This window comes from Silurus meridionalis, chromosome 5 (assembly GCF_014805685.1).
Source record: "Silurus meridionalis isolate SWU-2019-XX chromosome 5, ASM1480568v1, whole genome shotgun sequence".
In the NCBI taxonomy this organism is placed as follows: Eukaryota; Metazoa; Chordata; class Actinopteri; order Siluriformes; family Siluridae; genus Silurus; species Silurus meridionalis.
The window spans coordinates 24,765,004-24,783,092 of NC_060888.1; the positions used below are offsets into that span (position 1 = coordinate 24,765,004).

Sequence of the window (18,089 nt, forward strand, 5' to 3'; positions counted from 1 at the left end):
TGATTCAGAATGATTCAGAATGTTTCAGACTGATTCAGACTGATTCAGAATGTTTCAGACTGATTCAGACTGATTCAGAATGTTTCAGACTGATTCAGAATGTTTCAGACTGATTCAGAGTGATTCAGTTTCACACAGAACAGAAGAACACATTAAGCTCACATATCTAATAAGGCTTTGTATAACACCAGTGTTGTATGTTCCTCTCAGCTGGAGCGTGATTTGTGCACACCGTCTAATGTCACTTTGGGATATTATGTCATGAGCGAGAAAACGGTGTACATGGCAGCGGCAGTGGTGGAGACCCTGACCTCCTACAGCTTCGATAAGCTTCTGACTGACCTCAGACAGCATGCACCTGTGGTTTTGGCCATCCCAATCCCTGTAGCATCCTGGCAGCCCTCTCTGGGCATCCACCTGCAGCTCAAAACAGGTGAGACTGCACATTGTTTCTGTGATAAATCGTATACTGTATGTGTGAGCTGAATGTTGGTGATTCAGGATTCAGTAGGTTTCCTACTAGTAGGTTTCCTCACAAAATATTGAAAATGGAGGATTTATTAAATGCTGTAGTAACCCATAGTGGATGCAGTATTATGTTATAATCTTTATTTCTATGTCACTTTTGTTATATAATATTGTTAAATAAAAAAAAAAAACATTGTTAAATGGCTGTTGTCTAAATATATTTTCAGACCACCTAAAGCATTTAGCTGTAGTAATGCACCATAGGCCAAACAAATGATACTAGAGCTTATTTGAATTTCAAATCGAATATAAACTGAATAGTGAGGTAAATTATACATGTAAGATTTTGTGTTTTTGCGTTTTGTGTGTACGATATGTAACGTGATTATATGCAAAAGGAAATGTAATCAAATACTGATTACACGGCTTTGAGAGAATTAGTAAGGGGTGTAACTGTTCATAGAGATTCATGCTTCATATCATGATTTATAATTTCAGCTCAGCAGCTTTATAGACACTGTTCTTAAAAGAAAAATGGAGCACGTCTGAAGAGTGCATACATGGTGTCACCTAAAGTTCAGATATTTAACATTTTTTGTCTGATGCTCTCCAGAGGAATCTCTGCACAGCAGTAGAGCAGTAGCAGAGCTTGAAAGGTTTCTCCTCTGCATTTTTCTAATGATTCAGGAACACTCCTATAGTATGTATATGGATAAAAATCACAGAGACCAAAGCAGAGAGTATTATTTTATCATTATCTCTGACTATAACAAATACTGACACTGCAGACTTATTCCAGAAATGTATTATATAAATACAGTGAAAAAATGTATGGAAATATAAAAATACTTATTATTGTCAGGAAATCTCATGGGACACGGTGCAAAGCCAGATTATACTGTCAGGAATCTTGTGGGTGACTAGGTGAGTGAGGAGCAAAATGCAGGATGTCACAGGGGTATGGAGAAAACAGGCTTTAATATGAGGCAAACTGAGCAAAGGGGCAAGGCAAAAACAAAGTCCAAAAACAGTCTAGGGTCAAAACCCAGGCAAGCAATCCAAAAACCAGCGAACAGAACTAGGAAGGGCAGAACAGAAACTAAAACCGATAAACAGTCCAGAGTTCAAATCAGAAACAGAGCAGATCAGGGGGAACAGGATCAGGATCAGGATCAGGAACAGGAACAGAATCCAGAGCAGGCATGGTGGTATAATCAATAGAAATTTCAGTAATTTTTTCATGATGTTTGTGTTGTAAATGAATGCTAACCATCTGCACATGTTCTGGATCAGTTCTTAGGTTTGTGGGTCCTACAGACAATATCAAGTCATGCGCTTTCATCCAGATCATGGAGCAGCGTTTGGGGAACGTGTTCTCTGAAGCTCAGGAGAAAGTAGAAGACTTTTATGGGAATCTGTCAGTAGAGGTAGAGCTGAAACAAATTGGCTCGAATTCAAAACCATTTAAAATATTAAGCCTTAACTGCATGTGTCTTTCTATGTTTTTTTTTTTTTTTATGAACGTGTATCTGTGTTCATATGCTTTTACCCTTGTATGTACTTTCATGTCTATGTTTTTTTGGCTTGGTGTGTCTTTGTGCTGGCATGTGTGTGTGTATGTGTGTGTGTGTGTTCTTTATCACTGTATGTGTGGGCAGATTCTAAACACCTATCAGGCAGGAAACTCTCTGGCCGTATCGTTGGTGTATGTGGTGTGGAACGGCAGTGTGGCGCTGAACGGCACCGTGGCGAGCGCGCTAATTAACCAGCTGAGCGCAGAGCTAGTCGGATATTTCCTCTTCTTCCCTCCCATGATCATCGCTGAGCGTGAGTAACACGTTTGCTTTCATTTCCACAGTCATCAAAGGGCAATACAAACCTGCCAGATTATAATTCTCACACAGGATTCCTAAAGGAATTAAAGGAATTCAAATTTCCACGATTCTCCATTTACAACAAAGCTGGTTAAACCGTTTAATATCTGTTTGGTGTATGACTTTTGCTTCTTGAGACTGGTATGGCTATATACACGCATTTCTTTCATAGAAATAATAAACAGACATCCCAGGTTGTCTACAAATTCTTTTATCATTTGTGAGGTAAACCAGCAAAAAAGTCAGATTTCTTCTCATTACAAGGTGAACACATCAGCACCACACTGCTCAGGAGATACTTTATACTTCTGGTATACAGAAATTGGTCTGGTATTTTAATGAATAGTTTGTTTTTTGGTCATTTTTTTAATAGGGTTAAAAAACAGGAGGTAGTTCAGTGGATAAGATTTTGGGCTTTTGAGGGTTCAAATCCAAGCACTACCGAGCTGCCACTGTTTGGCTTTTAGGCAAAGCCTTTAGCTCTCAATTGTTCACCTGTATACCTGAGATAACTGTACATGTAAGTCGCTCTGGATAGAACCGTCTGCTAAATGTAATGTAAATGTAATACGGGGTGCCAACATTTTTTCTCGTGATGCAGGAGATATCCTAAAACTACACTTTTTCACATTTTCAGTTCAATCATAGTTTAAAAGAAATGCATATGAATATCTGCCAGATACAGACAAACTTAATACAAACTTAATTTAGGTGAACTTTGACCTCATTCTTGTGAGCCAATAGTGAACACGAAAGTGGCTGTTCACTAGGATTGTGAATGGAAACTCTATTTAATGGTTGTTCAAACTTTTTCTATGTTTTCCGGCTTCTCAAGCCGTGACCTGGGTTAACTGCAGAATTTAGTATTTTTATTATTTTTTAAGGCATGGTATTTCTTTCACAATATAAGGATTTTAATATATTTGATTCAATTTTAATATAATACATTTCATATTTTGTAGAAATACATCTTTTAATTGTTTGATATTTGCGTTTCAGTTGAATAATAAATATATCTTTTACATATGTCTGTTATCTGTCTCAGCGCTCGAGTACCACAACCTGAACACCTCAGTGGCCACCAGGGAATACTGGGTAATCACAGGTAACTTTCCCCCACTCCTGATTTGTCATCTTAAGTTATGCTGATTAGCGAGTTTTTTTATTAACATATGACGGAGCCACAGTCAGTCAGATTTTACAAGAGTGCTGCAGTTTAGGTGACTACAAGAGCAAAACTAACTAACTAAATAAATCAAACATTTTCGTATTTTCAAGCAGGACTACATGTTATGAACTATTTGGTGTATTGTACTAGAATTGTATTTGAAAATAAAATAATCAAATCAATAATATAGTATGCGATTTATTAGTTTTGAAGGGTTCTTGCATGATCTCCTTCACAATACTCTATAATCCCTGTCAGGGTGGGAAGGTGAACCTGACATACATATCAAGTCAAGTCAAGTTTATTTCTATTGCGCTTTTCACAACAGGCATTGTCTCAAAGCAGCTTTACAGAAATCAACAGTCAAGGTGAATGGTGTGTATTTATCCCTGATGAGCAGCCGTGGCGACTGTGGCAAGGAAAAATTCCCTTAGATGTTATGGGGAAGAAACCTTGAGAGGAACCAGACTCAAAAGTGGAACCCATCCTCATTTGGGTGACATCAAGCTCAGGGTAGCTCAGTGGTTAAGGTTATGGAATGCTGATCAGAAGGTTGGGGGCTTAAAACCCTGGTGTCGCAAGCTTCCACCCTTGGGGCCTTTGATCAAGACCCCCTAACCCTCTGTGCTCCTGGGGCGCAGTATCATGGCTGACCCTGTGCTCTGACCCCAGCTTTCTAAAATTGTTGGAATATGTAAAGAAATAATAATTTCTGCTGCAATAAATTTCCTTCACAAAATGGGGTGTTATAGGAATCTGATGCCTGAAATGTAATCTACACACAGAGCCGGTCTGAATAATCCAACAAATTGGAAATTACGAATTCCATTCTGTCTCTATGCACACATGCTCTCCATTTTGCTCCTTTATCACTGTCAGCATGGAGAAATGTGTTTGCGCAAGGTCGCCCGTCTGTTATTGCAGTTTTGTGGTTGTTGAGTGAAAGAAGGATAACTTTGTCCTCATTTTTCCTTTGGTTTCTTTTGTTATTTCATTTTTTTTTGCTCTGATAGTAATTCAGGATGTCGACAGTTCTTCGCTGGAAGGCAGTTATCAGAGCTTTGCCAGTTTGATGGAGCAGCGTTTAGCGGAGCTTTTTCTTGTCGCTGGCCGCCACGGCATCCGGATCAAACGAGCCACCACCGTTGGTGGATACACTGTGCAGGTAGACTTATCTTTCATATATTCCTTTATGAATGCATACTGTCGTGCTTTAGATAGACTTCGACTGACTTTGACTTAAATTCCCTTTACTTGACTTAGCTTGACTATGACTCTATCTTTGACTTTGATTTGTCTTGATTTTGACTTGATTTACACTTTGACTTTGATTTGAAGCAACTCGACTTTGATTCGACTGCATTTGACATGACCACATCAATTTAGCTTAACATGACCTGTTTATGACTTCGACCTTCAACCTCACTGGAATTAACCTATTAACCTGTGTGTTGTAGATGGTTAGTATCCGCCGCCTAGCCGGTCCCAAGAACCCAGCCGAGATGACCTACTACGTCCAGGTGGATGGAGCTCCCATAACTGGCACATCTGCAGCCAAAACCCTCAATATGGTGGACTCTCAGACCATGGCACTCACACTGGGCTACTTCGTCCAGATTCAAGCGGAGCGTAAGACAGCATTTAAACATTTTTGGCGGGCAGATAAATATGGTGTATGGTGTATACAAATAAAACCAACCGGATTTACCTCTCATTAACTGTCTAATAAAAGAATGTGTATTGACTGTGTTTACTTTTTCCGATGTCAGAAAATAGCCACTGCCTCATAAATGAAGGCAAATGACACAAGCTGGGTTTTATCTCTTGCTTCTAGGCCAAGTCCTCTACTGATATTTGTCCAGTAGCGGTGCAGGACTATCGAGATCGATAGAGATAATTTTATTCATCCCGTAGGGCACACCTCTTGCACTAGTCTTTGTTATGATAACATTTTGGAAACTTGTACCAGGCAGTTTTGACGAGGCTCTGTATTCAACCCATCATCCCTACAAATCCCCAGCCTTGCGTAACTAAACACACAGCAAACACACACATCTTCTCCGAGGAAAGTCTAATCCCACAGCTAAAGAGCTACATCACAAACTGGTTTTGTTTAGCTTATTGTAAGCTAACAAGGAACAAGCGGAAGGATTAAACGTGTGTATTTGTGTGTGTGTGCGATAGCGAGAAATGGATGTTTGCCACTTATGACGAATTGGATTGATTTTAAACACTGTTGTGTGTGTGTGTGTGTGTGTGTGTGTGTGTGTTCTCCCAAGCAGCCGTGGTTAAAAGCGTCCCCAGTAACCTCTGGATCCTGGCTGTTCTGACGCCGGTGTCACTGGTGATTGTCGTGATTGTCATGGCGATCGCCATCATATGCAGGAGGAATCGCAACGTCTTTAAGAGCAGTGCGTTCCGTGGGTTCCACCAGCGTACCAAGGTACGCAAACTACATTGTTTTTTGGCAAATGGAGCTGTGCTAAAATATCTAGGTTGTGTATTTTTGGTGGAAAAAAGATAACTATGTTTTTAAATATGTTTGTTTGTTTGGTCTCATTTTACCATGGCCTGCATGGTTGCTTTTCTTGGTGTAAATAAAATTTTTTTTTGCAAGAATAAGACGTTTACTTGTAACAACAAGATGCATTTGTAGTAATGAGTGTTTTGATCATTATAACAAGAGGTTTTCTCATTATTACGAGTGGTGTTTCAGTTCAAATGATAGTAATCGCTTTGTACTTGTATAAAAAATGTATTTGGAGATCGTGTGTCCAAATCAATGCCAGAATTGTAATTTAAAAATGCAAAAAAAATTGGCTTTAATGTCTGAATGGCAGTGGCCTACTCTCTCTTTCTTGTCAATAACAGCAACGCATCGCAGTATGGTACAAAAATGACAGTACTTGTCTCTTAATAATTAGATTATTTTAGTTGAAGTTATTTAGATAATAATGGCTGTATGTTGAGTTATTTTCAGAGCACAGTAAATCTGCATGATCTTATGCTAGGATTTAGCAAATATGCATTACGAATTTATTGTAATTTCACCGCATCCAAAGACATCCTATAAAATTGTGTGCCATACAATATATTTTTATCGTGATTTTACAATCCAAACTGTTGTCTTAACTTGCGACGTGTCCATGTGATTAATCCTTGTGTTATAAAAAATAAATTATTGTGTGTCGAATTCTTTTTTTGTGCAGACCTCGTACCGGAGAGACGGGAGTTACCACCATCAGGTACTACTGCCTGTAGTGATGTGTGTGCATGGTGTTTAGCTGCATGGTTGTGATCTGCTTTTCTCCCTCAATTTCTGTTTGGGGGAAATCGATAGCTGTAAGGAGAAAGGTCATCAATCACGGCGATTGAACGAAGCAAGCCTGCGTCCTTCAGGATGAAAATAGAAATAAGCCCAGCTCCAGTGCGCTAATCGGACTTGGTTAATGTGCAACATGAAGAGCTGTGATGAACCACGGAATAAGCAGCGCTGTGGAGTCACCGTTATTTTTTAAGACATCCAGCTTTTCATTTGCAGTGATTTACACAAGAGCGGAAATTGTAGGATTCTGCAGATTTTGGGTTTCTGGGTTGATTTATAGGAGCTGATGATGAAATGCACACTTCATTGTTTATCTCATAGTTATTCTGCTCACAGCCTTGGCTTTGATCACACACCCTCGCCATCTGCCTTTTGCTAATCAGGAACCTTTACTTATTCAATCTTATTAAAACTTTCCTTTCGGGGTAAAATTATTCGCCAATGTTCGGTTGTTAACAAGAGCGTTCGAGTTTCGCTGCAGCTGTAGAGAAAAAGACAAACAGAGCCTTTTAAGCTTCTTTAGCAGACTAATTGCATGCCTGTGTGTGTGTGTGTGTGTGTGTGTGTGTGTGTGTGTGTGTGTGTGTGTGTGTTTGTTCAAGTGTTTTGTGTTGACTGAAAGCGGTCCATTATTTCTGTGTGCTATCAGCAATAAATATGTGCAGTGCAGTGTAATGGATTCTGGTAAAATATTTGTAATGACAAATTGAAATTTGTCAAATAGATTTAAAAAAATGTAACATTATTTTTATGCCTATTTTAAAATGTGTCTTTCAAAATTGTATTAATAAAGGTACTCACTGTTCTCGAATGACCTCGATCTGTATCAGCAGAGGTGTAAAAAGTACCTAAAAATCATACTTAGGTAAAAGTATTGATACCTTACTTCAAAAATTACTCTATCACCAATTCCAATATGATTTAAGTAAAAGTTTTTGAGTATCTGATTAAACAGTACTTGAGTTTTTGACTCATACCGAACGTAGGCTCAAAGATGCACTAGTCCTCAAATAAAAATCAATCCTAAAATACAAATCAAATTGTACACATCAACACTACATTAACCAAAATCAACACAACAGCCTCTTTAACAGGCCAAAATAAAACAAAGATTAAACAAGTCGGTCAAAAAAAAGACAAAAGTAATCAAAAAGGGATCTTGAATTAACTAATAAAATGACAGTATCATGCCACAAGGTAGAAGAACCGTCAGTATTCAATGGACAAATAAAATTAAAGTAAATTTTGCCTCTTCTGCAGAATAAATAAGCCTCATTTTAAATTAAAATTAGAGTAAAAAAGCACTTGACTATATTTCCAAAAGTATTGGGTCACCTGGTCATGAGTACGGTATGTAATTCTTGAGCATCGCATTCCACATTTAGTCCCAATTTGTTCTTATGATTCTTTTCCAAACTGTTACCACAAATCTGGAGGCACTCCATTGTATTTAATTGTCTTTAAATGCGCTATAATACAATTTTGCATTTACTTGACCTTGGAAACCCAAACCTGCTCCAGCACGGCAATGCCCCTGTGCACACAGTGAGCTCCTTGAAGATCTGGTTTACATGCTTTGGAGAGGAAGATCTTGAGTGGCCTGCTATAGAGCCCTGATCTCATCCTTGCTGAACACCTTTGGGATGAATGTGAACGCTGACTGCACCCCAGGTCTCCTCACCTCACCTACATCAGTACATACCTTTTGTAATACCCTTGTGGCTGCACACTCCAAAATGTAGTGGAACATCTTCCCAGAAGAGTGGAATCACATATAGCAGAAAAGGTTAGGTGACCCAATACTTTTGGAAATATAGTGTTTTAAAACATGTAGTTGAGTAAGAGTTGCTTATATCTTAGATACTCAGGAAAACTAGAAAGTTGCCAAAAAATCACACAACTGTGTATCAGTAATTACTGAATTGCTTGGACATGGGAAATGGTAACTCAGTGGTTAAGACATTGGCCTTTCGGTCAGAAGGTGATGGGTTCAAATCCAAGCACCACCAGGCTGCCATTGCTGGGCTCTTGAGCAAGGCCCTTAACATCTGTTGATCGCTCTGGATGAGGTCATCTTCTAAATTCAATTAACGTAAATATCAGAAAAATTCTGACCTGATTAATAGGGACTACTGTGACAGTAAAGGAGGATGAGGCTAAAATATTCTGCAGCGTATAAAATGATTATTCTTCAACCAAATTGTATTTATGTATGCAATGATCCAATTTCATATCTTTTATGAAAATTTATAGAGTACCAAAGAACAACCTGTAGAACAACAGATGTCCAAGTCAATCAAATTTGATCAAGCTTTTATAAAAAAAAAAAAAATTCATTTCATATACAGATCATCATTGCCGCGATCTTCTTCGTTCTCAGCCAGATCAGGACTTGGTGTAAAGCGAAAAGATTTCCCCTGAGCGAATTACAGTACATGTGAACTACATTATTAAAGAAGAAGGCCACGTGCAGCTTAAGGTCAAGAGTCCGAGTTTAATGGAAAAAGCTGTCTTGGTGGATTCGCTCACTGTTACTAAATTTAGAGCTGTCATCACATTCTTAGTCCAGAGGGGTGCAGAAGATGGACTTTATTGATTCCTGCTTTAAATACAGTATGTGTGATGGCGGGCTGCACAATAAAAGTGCAAAATGTCCTGAATTATTAAATGCTCTGAAGTGAATATATTTTCCCCAGCTTCGTCCCCGCTGTGACACTCAGACATGCTCCGGCATCCGTGTGCTGTCTCAGCTCGAGGACGATCCATAATTCATCTTAAAGTGAGACGATGCTCGAGCTTCCGTTGGCATTTCCGAATGAAATATCTCATGGCGAGGATAAACGTCACATATGAGCTTCATTAAATACAGCGACTCTATAGGCTTCTCTTCTCTTCTCTTCTCTTCTCTTCTCTTCTCTTCTCTTCTCTTCTCTTCTCTTCTTCTTAACTTTTTTTCCTCTTCTCTTTTCTTTTCTTCTCTTCTTCTTCTCTTCCCTTCTTCTTAATTTTTACTTTTCTCTTCTCTTCTCTCTCTTCTCTCTCTTCTCTTCTCTTCTCTTCTCTCTTCTCCTTTTCAGCCAGTGCAGGGATTTGACTACGCCAAGCAGCACATGGGTCAGCAGGGTGAGGAGACACTTGCTGTCACTAAAGAGACCCTCGTCCTGTCTCTCCCGGTACGTGACGCTCCACTCACCCAGGACAAAGGTGTCCTCCAGGACGGCACGACCTCCAAAAGACAGCAGTCTACAGAGATCCTCCGCAGGTCAGTGTGTCTTGCCATGAGGCCAGTTTCTGCATTCCATTCAACTACATTAACCGACTGTATAACTGTAGCAATGCTCCGGTCCCTGTAGTTGTAATGAAGGGTGTATAATGGTGTCCTGGATGCATCACGCCTGAGAAAATGGGTTTAAAACGGTCCTGAGGACGAAAGCTAAATAGACAAGCGCTGCTCTGTCATGCATTCTAGAGCAAAGCCATTGATATATTTAGAAATCAGTCGAGTAACATCTTTTCACGGTGCACTGGAATCACAGACATTTAAGAACATCAGCAAGTCGCGAACCACTTATTTCCTCAACTATAATTTCCTCCTTAATGCATCACAGCTTATTGCACCTCCTCCTTCTGGGATTCTGAACCAGCTTCAGTTTAGTTCACATTTAGCCACACAAAGGAAAAGAAAACAAAGACGACATCTCTGCAAAGTCCCCTTTGAAAGAAATGCAAGCTGAAGTGTGTGTGTGTGCGTACTTGTGTTTGAGCATGCGTGAGAGTGTGTTGTATCTGATGAAAACCCAAGAAGACTCTACACAAGCCTGCAAATGTTAGCTAGGTTCAAGGTCATGGTGTCATTTATATTTACATGTTAAATAATAAAAATAATGAGCCTTTATGATTATAATCTGAATTAAGAATGTCATACCACTGTGGTGTTCAATATAACCTCATAATATTGAAATATTTAATGACAACCTTATCATTATCATCAGTCATATTACTCACTCTGTAGTAGACATTGACTCCCATTCCGCACCTCTGGAGCCAAAATCGTCCCAAATTAAAAGAGAAATTTTACCTGGAGTTCTCAGCGGTTTTATTATACCATTTTTAGGAAAAGATTTTAGTGCTCTGTCTGGTCAATCTACCGTTTGCTTGCTAGCTGACATCTGCTGATCCGTGGTGCTAATCTGTGCTAAGTAATATACATATAATTAGCATAATCTGATGTGTAGCCTGCAAAATGTTCTTCTGAACACCAGTGAACCTACTTCTGAGCTCTCCGTGATGTCCTCTCCACGATGTTCTTCTAGTAGTGACACCCGCAGTTAGCAGGTAGTTAGAAGATAACTCTTTAGTGGTGGTCAAATGTGAGCCTTTATGCTCTGCTCATTCTGTCATTAGAGTTTGTTAAAAAAGGCTTACATTAGCAAACTACTTTGAGTATTTGCTAAAATCGTACAGTCAATAATTAGTTATCTAACAAGAAACCTAGCAAGGGTTAGCTTCCTTGGTTTATGCAAGTGCAGATCAAATTTTAAGTAAAGTGCAAACAAAGCTCATGAAACAAACACCAATGAGTTTGTGGTAGTTCAATGGTTAAGGCTCTGGGTTACTGATCAGAAGGTTGGAGGTTCAAGCCCCAGTATTGCCAAGCAGTTCATTTTTTTTTCTTTAAGAAGGCCTTTAACCTTCTGTTCCCCTCTGTAACCCTCTAACTCTTCTGTAACCCTAACCCTAACCCTAACCCACCTTTAATAAAGGGTGACATGGAACAGGTGCGAGGGCTTAGTGACGTGTAATGGTGCAGACGTTGGTGGAAATCATAGTTCAGGGCTCTAAATCCTGACAGAACCCTCTCTAAAGCATGGCTCCCCATGTGCACAGTCCTGTCCAAATATATATATGGACAAAAGTTTGTAAACGCCTCAACATAAGATTTGTATGTTCTTTTTGAACATCACATTTCAACAATATTTGGAACACTTCTTTGAAGATGTTCCACTAGATTTTGGAGTGCACGTTTGTAGATTTGTGCTCATTTAACCACAAGGCTTTTAGTAAAGTCAGGTGTAGGTAAGTTAAGAAGTTCTGGGGTGCTGTCAGCAATCCAATTCATACCAAAGGTTCTCAATAGGGTTGAGGTCAGAGCTCTAGAACAGGCCACTCAAAATCTTCCACTCCAACCCATATCTTTATGGAGCTGGCTTTGTGAACATGTTTGGGTCTCCTAGTTTAAGTAATGGAAAATTTTATGCTACTGCATCCAAACGCATCCAGTACAACTGTGTGGCTGAAACTTTCGAGGTATCAATTTGAGGAAAACCCACATATGGCTGAAACAGTCAGGTGTCCCATTACTTTTGTCCATATCGTGTCTGGACCATTGATTCCAGCACCCTTGACGTCTGTCGGCATGACGACATCTTTTTTTTCCGTCCTTTTTTTAATTTCTTTTTTTTTTTTTTTTTTTTTAATAATTTCTTTTGTGTGGGTTTTTTGCCTGTTTTATTTCTGTACATGCCCTATGTGTCTTACCAGCCGAAAGAGAATGTGTCGTCTGCTGCCACCCCTCCCAACCTCCCAAGCGAAACGATTACACAGGAGAAAAAAGAACATCTTGGGCGAGAAAAGAAAAAAGCTGAATACACATAAGAATAGGATGTGGGTAGAAAATGACGGAGAGAGAGAGAGAGGGAGAGAGAGAGAGAGAGAGAGAGAGAGAAGAGAGAGAGAGAAACAGAAAATGCAACAGAGAGAAAGGATAAAAGCATCAGAGGGAGTGAGACAGACAGAAGGAGAGACAGGCAGACAGACAGAAAGAGAGACAGAGAGAGAGAGAAAAGGATGAACGCATCACAGAAAAGCAGTGTGAGAGAGAGAGAGAGAGAGACTCAGAACGAGAGAGAGAGAGAAACAGAAAATGCAACAGAGAGAAAGGATAAAAGCATCAGAGGGAGTGAGACAGACAGAAGGAGAGACAGGCAGACAGACAGAAAGAGAGACAGAGAGAGAAAAGGATGAACGCATCACAGAAAAGCAGTGTGAGAGAGAGAGAGAGAGAGAGAGAGAGACTCAGAACGAGAGAGAACGAAAGAGGGAGAATGAGAAAGCGATTGAGATAGAAAGAACAACACAGAAAGCAAGAGAGAGGCAGTGAAAAGAAAGAAGGAAAAAGAGAGAGAGTGAGAAAGAGAGACAAAAAGAGACAGAATGAAAGAGGCAATAAGAGTGAGAGAATGATAGAGAGAACGAGAGAGAGAGAGAGAGAGAGAGAGAGAGAAACAGAAAATGCAACAGAGAGAAAGGATAAAAGCATCAGAGGGAGTGAGACAGACAGAAGGAGAGACAGGCAGACAGACAGAAAGAGAGACAGAGAGAGAGAGAGAGAGAGAAAAGGATGAACGCATCACAGAAAAGCAGTGTGAGAGAGAGAGAGAGAGAGAGAGAGAGAGACTCAGAACGAGAGAGAACGAAAGAGGGAGAATGAGAAAGCGATTGAGATAGAAAGAACAACACAGAAAGCAAGAGAGGCAGTGAAAAGAAAGAAGGAAAAAAAGAGAGAGAGTGAGAAAGAGAGACAAAAAGAGACAGAATGAAAGAGGCAATAAGAGTGAGAGAATGATAGAGAGAGAGAGAGAGAGAGAGAGAGAGAGAGAGAGAGAGAGAAAGAATTGCTCCTGGCTACAGACTCATATATGATTCAGAGTGCCTTAGGGCTCCTGCAGAGATGTGAAAGTGTGTGTTCACTCCCACTCCCTGTCTGCCTGCTTTTTCACCGTGTGTGTGTGTATATAGTTAATGCAAATATACAAGCCGGTATATGTTTGTGTCATGTGTGTGTCATGTGTGTGTGTGTGTGTGTGTGTGTGTTTTCATTGTCCATAAGGACGGGTGCACTGTGCATGTCAGATTGTTGGCATGAATGCCAAAGCGATTAGCAGATTTACTCCACTCTGCCTAATTTTATTTATTTTTTTAAATTCCCTAGAGCTTTTAACTTCGCCAATTAGTTTAACTAAACCCATCTCACCCTGAGGCAATTAAAACCTGCTTCTCCTGAATCATGGTAACGCGTGAGAAAATCATTTCTCCCACCATTTTTTTTTTTTTACAGCACCATTTCTCAAGCTCCAATTAAAAAACGAATAAACACATTCGCAATCATTGTATAACAGATCGCTTCACTTTGTTCATTCATTCTGCATAGTCCTTCATATATGGTCAAATCTGTGACAAAAAACCCTATAAAAACCCAGATATTGGAAACTGCATTGCTGTCTGTGTCCTGCTGTTGAGGCTCCTTTCTAAAGACTCTGGCGGAGGAGTTTTTGTGACGCAAGGCGAGTTTACACAGGTTACCAGCAGGGCTGGAGGGGTGTGCCAACCAGTCACTAAAACAGCATCTTACCACACACTGCCCTCTTATTGCTGCCTCTGTTTCCATGGCTACCCACAGCAAATTGCCGAGCGAAGACGGCTCGGTTTCAAGCAACGGCTCAGCTAAGCTGAACACGGCTAGGAGCTCCTCGGCACACAGAAACACCATCCAGAAAGTCGCAAAAGAGGAGACACATACGAGGACTGGTGAGAGACACGTTCACACATACAGTAGAAACGGTCTGGAACCTAAAATCTGTGAGACAAAGATAACAAAGTGTCTCCTCACAGCTTTTGACATCTCAAGCATGTTATCTAAATCTCATATGCATATTATTTAATTAGTTGTAATTCGTTTTTACAAACTTTTCAATAGCAATTGATGAAAATTTTAATTATGAATTTCCAAAAGCAAAATGGACTATTTTTTGTTTGCGCTTCTTTTTTTAACATTTCTGGTTGTTTATGGCGTTACTATGGTGTATGCTAGCAGGCTATTCACACATCTAAATTGGATTTTCTAGAACATTTCCGGTGATACCAAATATATTTCGATCATACCAAGTAATGGTCGGCTTATTCATCGGTTGTGCCGATTAATCGGCACCGTTAGTTTTTTAAAGCTGGATTTTGTGTCTATCGTACTGATAGTTTTTCCGGGTTGCTGGGCAGCTAAGAAGGTCTACTGTCATTATACAGTAGATAGATAGATAGAAAGATAGAAAGATAGATAGATAGATAGATAGATAGATAGATAGATAGATAGATAGATAGATAGATAGATAGATAGATAGATAGATAGATAGATAGATAGAGCCAGCTACTTGCCTATTATCATCAATGCAAGAGAAAGAACAATACAAATTTTAGCTAGATGTAATATATTTCTAGAGTATATATTAGTGTTTAGCTAAGTGTACTAGGGAAGTGGTAGCACAGTGGATATGATGTTTGACTTTGATCAGCAGGTTATGAGTTTAAATCACATCAACCCCAAGCTGCCCCTGCTGGGCCTTTGAGCAAGACCCTTAACCCTCAACTACTCTGTTGTATAAATCAGATCATTGCATGCCGCTGTGGAAAAGGGCATCTGCCAAACGACATTAAGTTAAATGTGTAGTGATTTAAACACAGCATCATCTCAAGCCAAAAGCTAGCCGATTGTTCATATTTTTTTACAACTACATTGTAATTACACGCTAGAAACTGACATTTGTGACAAATGTAGCGAAAGCTAACAATCATATTTGTGTCATGTCCTTTTGGCTTCTGTCAGTCAATAGAGTGTCTCATATCTAAGAGGTAGTTTATGCGAAGGCTAGTTGCACACTATCTCTTGTAGCTGAATAATATAATGAAATTTCCATTTCATTTTCTTGAAAGTTTTCTGTGATGGTTCTTACTGGTCATTTGTTAGAATTTTGCAAGTCCTGCGAAGTATGTTAGCGGGCTAGTCACACATCTAAATAGGATTTTCTGGAAAATTCCCAGTGATGTCAAATTTACATTGATATATGTTCACCCAAAGCATAACAATAATTGCCCTGTTGTAAAGGTGCAGTATCTTACCTCTACACGGTTTAGGGTTTGTTATTATGTTGTAGAGGTTGTCTTTAGCAAACTGTTTGCAGGCTTTTTTGTGAGACAGCTTCAGCTTTGTCTGGGACAACAACCATACAAACTGACTTGTTGCAGTGTGTGGTGTACGGTCTGAGCACTGACAAGCAGACCATTCGCTTCTGCAACCTCTGAAGCAATGCTGCAGCACTCATGCTTCTTTTATTTGAAGCAGCTTCTGCACCTGACACACAGCACGAGGTCTCAACTTCTTTGATTGACCATTGCGAGTGAAACCCATCTTGGAAAACCTCTGTATGACCCTGGACACTTCTGTAACACAGTTTTAGGTTGTTTTAGAGAGTGTTTCAGTGGTGACAATAGTACACACGTCCTTCACTACAGATATTTTAAAATACTCGGGTAAAAGTTAAAGTGCTGACTATACCTTTTTGCTCAAGTTAAAGTAAAGAAGTTTGGGCTCCATGTACTTAAGTAAAAAGTAGCGATTATTACTACCTGTTTTAGTGACACGCTGGTAACTGGACCTCACATCATATTAATATTAGGGCTGTCAATCGAGTAAAATATTTAATTGCGATTAATCGAATGATTGTCATGCGTTAGCTCACAATTAATCACGTTTTTATTTGTTCTGAATGTACCTTAAATAAATACTTTATCAACATGGGCATGAACAAATAATGATGCTTTTATTTGTCTATATAAAGACAAATTTTTCTTATAAATGTTTTAAAGTAATTATGGTGTTTTAAATTACGTTAATTATCAGGACACCAAACGGAACCTTTGCTTTGTTTCCACACGGACGGTTAATGAGGTGATGCCGGAGAAACTGTACCTCTTATAACTTTCATATGGATTACATCATCAGAGACTATTTGTATTCAATGTGAATTGGTTTGTTTAAAATGTGACTTTTTCTATTCATATATTTATTATGTCTGTGAGGCAAGTATTCACTGAGATTCAGGCTGTTTTATTTATGGTGTCTGTGAAGAGAGGAGACAGAGACAGCAGAGAGCGCATCCTTTCTGTTTGCTTTATTCTACAAAAGCACAGTGTTTTGTTGTTATTATGAGTGTGTACGAATAAAGGTAGACCCTTTACAGATTCTAATAATCTATTGCTCTTATCTGTGCGATCAAAAAAGACAAGAGCCATTTAAGTTCATTTCAGATTTATGAGGAAAAACTGCCACAAAACGCGCTGGTGCGTTTGTTGACCCCCAGAGGGTTAATTGTGGGCATCACAGCACATAATTTTGGTGTTTATTTGAGACTCGGCGCATAAGTAAAACAAATGTTTGGTGATTAAAAATACATTTTCTGTGTTTTTGTTACTTCCCACCTCAGCGTTGCATAGTAACATGACATACAGCTGTTATCACTTGTTATCACATTTCGACAATAATGGCTGTATATTCAGTTATTTTTAGACAGTAAATCTGTAATGCAGTAAAAGCTGCACATTGACTACTCTAAAATATATCCAAGTTTTATATCTATAGTATTGTCTCTTGAGGAGATATACTAAAATGGTTGCTGAAATCTGAGGAGTGTACTCACAATTTTGGGATACTGTAGATGTATCTCCATTAATTAGCATTTAGCTAGCACCACAGTCATAATATCATATCTTATGCTGTGGTTGAATACTTAATTGAATGTTTCTAGCAACTTCTTTGTCATGCTAATGATCTATATATCCTTGATGACTGTTATTTAGCTGAATAATTATGAATCAGAACATGTGCTTGACATAGGAGATTCCCAGAAACGGATGTGTGCAACTCGGTCCTATCTATTTTCCTCCCATGCCGCTTGGTTTTGTTTGCTAGGATTTGTTTTTTGCTCCAACAGAGCATTATGACTCTCTGACTGGCTCTCTGAGGCTCATCAGCATTAAGCCCATGGCTGCTCCACTTAACTACTCATATCCCGACTCCTCGAATCACAGCCAAGACTCCATCATGCTCAATGGAGAGGTGAGCTTGCTTTCACTTTGTATAGTGTTAAATATCAGAATATTAGACATTTTCTGTATAAATGTTACTACAAATATGTTCGTTTGTATCAGATGCCAGAAGCCATCCAATCTAATGATTACTTTTTGGATGCATGAATATATATTGTATAGAAGAAACACAGAAAGGTGACTTTTTTGCTCTTACATTAGTTCTATTATTAGCATGCACACCTGACCTAGATGACAATTTAGATAAATGGCTGGCCAGATACATTTACATTAAAAAAAAAAAAGCTTAAGCTAATCTGCAGTGGTGGGATTTAAAATC

General features: G+C 39.1%; 1 protein-coding gene across 1 annotated transcript in view; it reads left to right on the forward strand.

The window, feature by feature from the left end:
- The window catches only part of kiaa1549la (KIAA1549-like a), a 69,515-nt gene that overhangs the window by 36,606 nt on the left and 14,820 nt on the right, over window positions 1–18,089 (forward strand). The window contains 11 exon segments of the mRNA XM_046850094.1: window positions 211–433; window positions 1,762–1,895; window positions 2,127–2,295; window positions 3,388–3,447; window positions 4,524–4,675; window positions 4,968–5,139; window positions 5,793–5,953; window positions 6,720–6,755; window positions 9,913–10,097; window positions 14,295–14,422; window positions 17,656–17,780. Coding sequence (XP_046706050.1) covers window positions 211–433; window positions 1,762–1,895; window positions 2,127–2,295; window positions 3,388–3,447; window positions 4,524–4,675; window positions 4,968–5,139; window positions 5,793–5,953; window positions 6,720–6,755; window positions 9,913–10,097; window positions 14,295–14,422; window positions 17,656–17,780 — 1,545 coding nt within the window.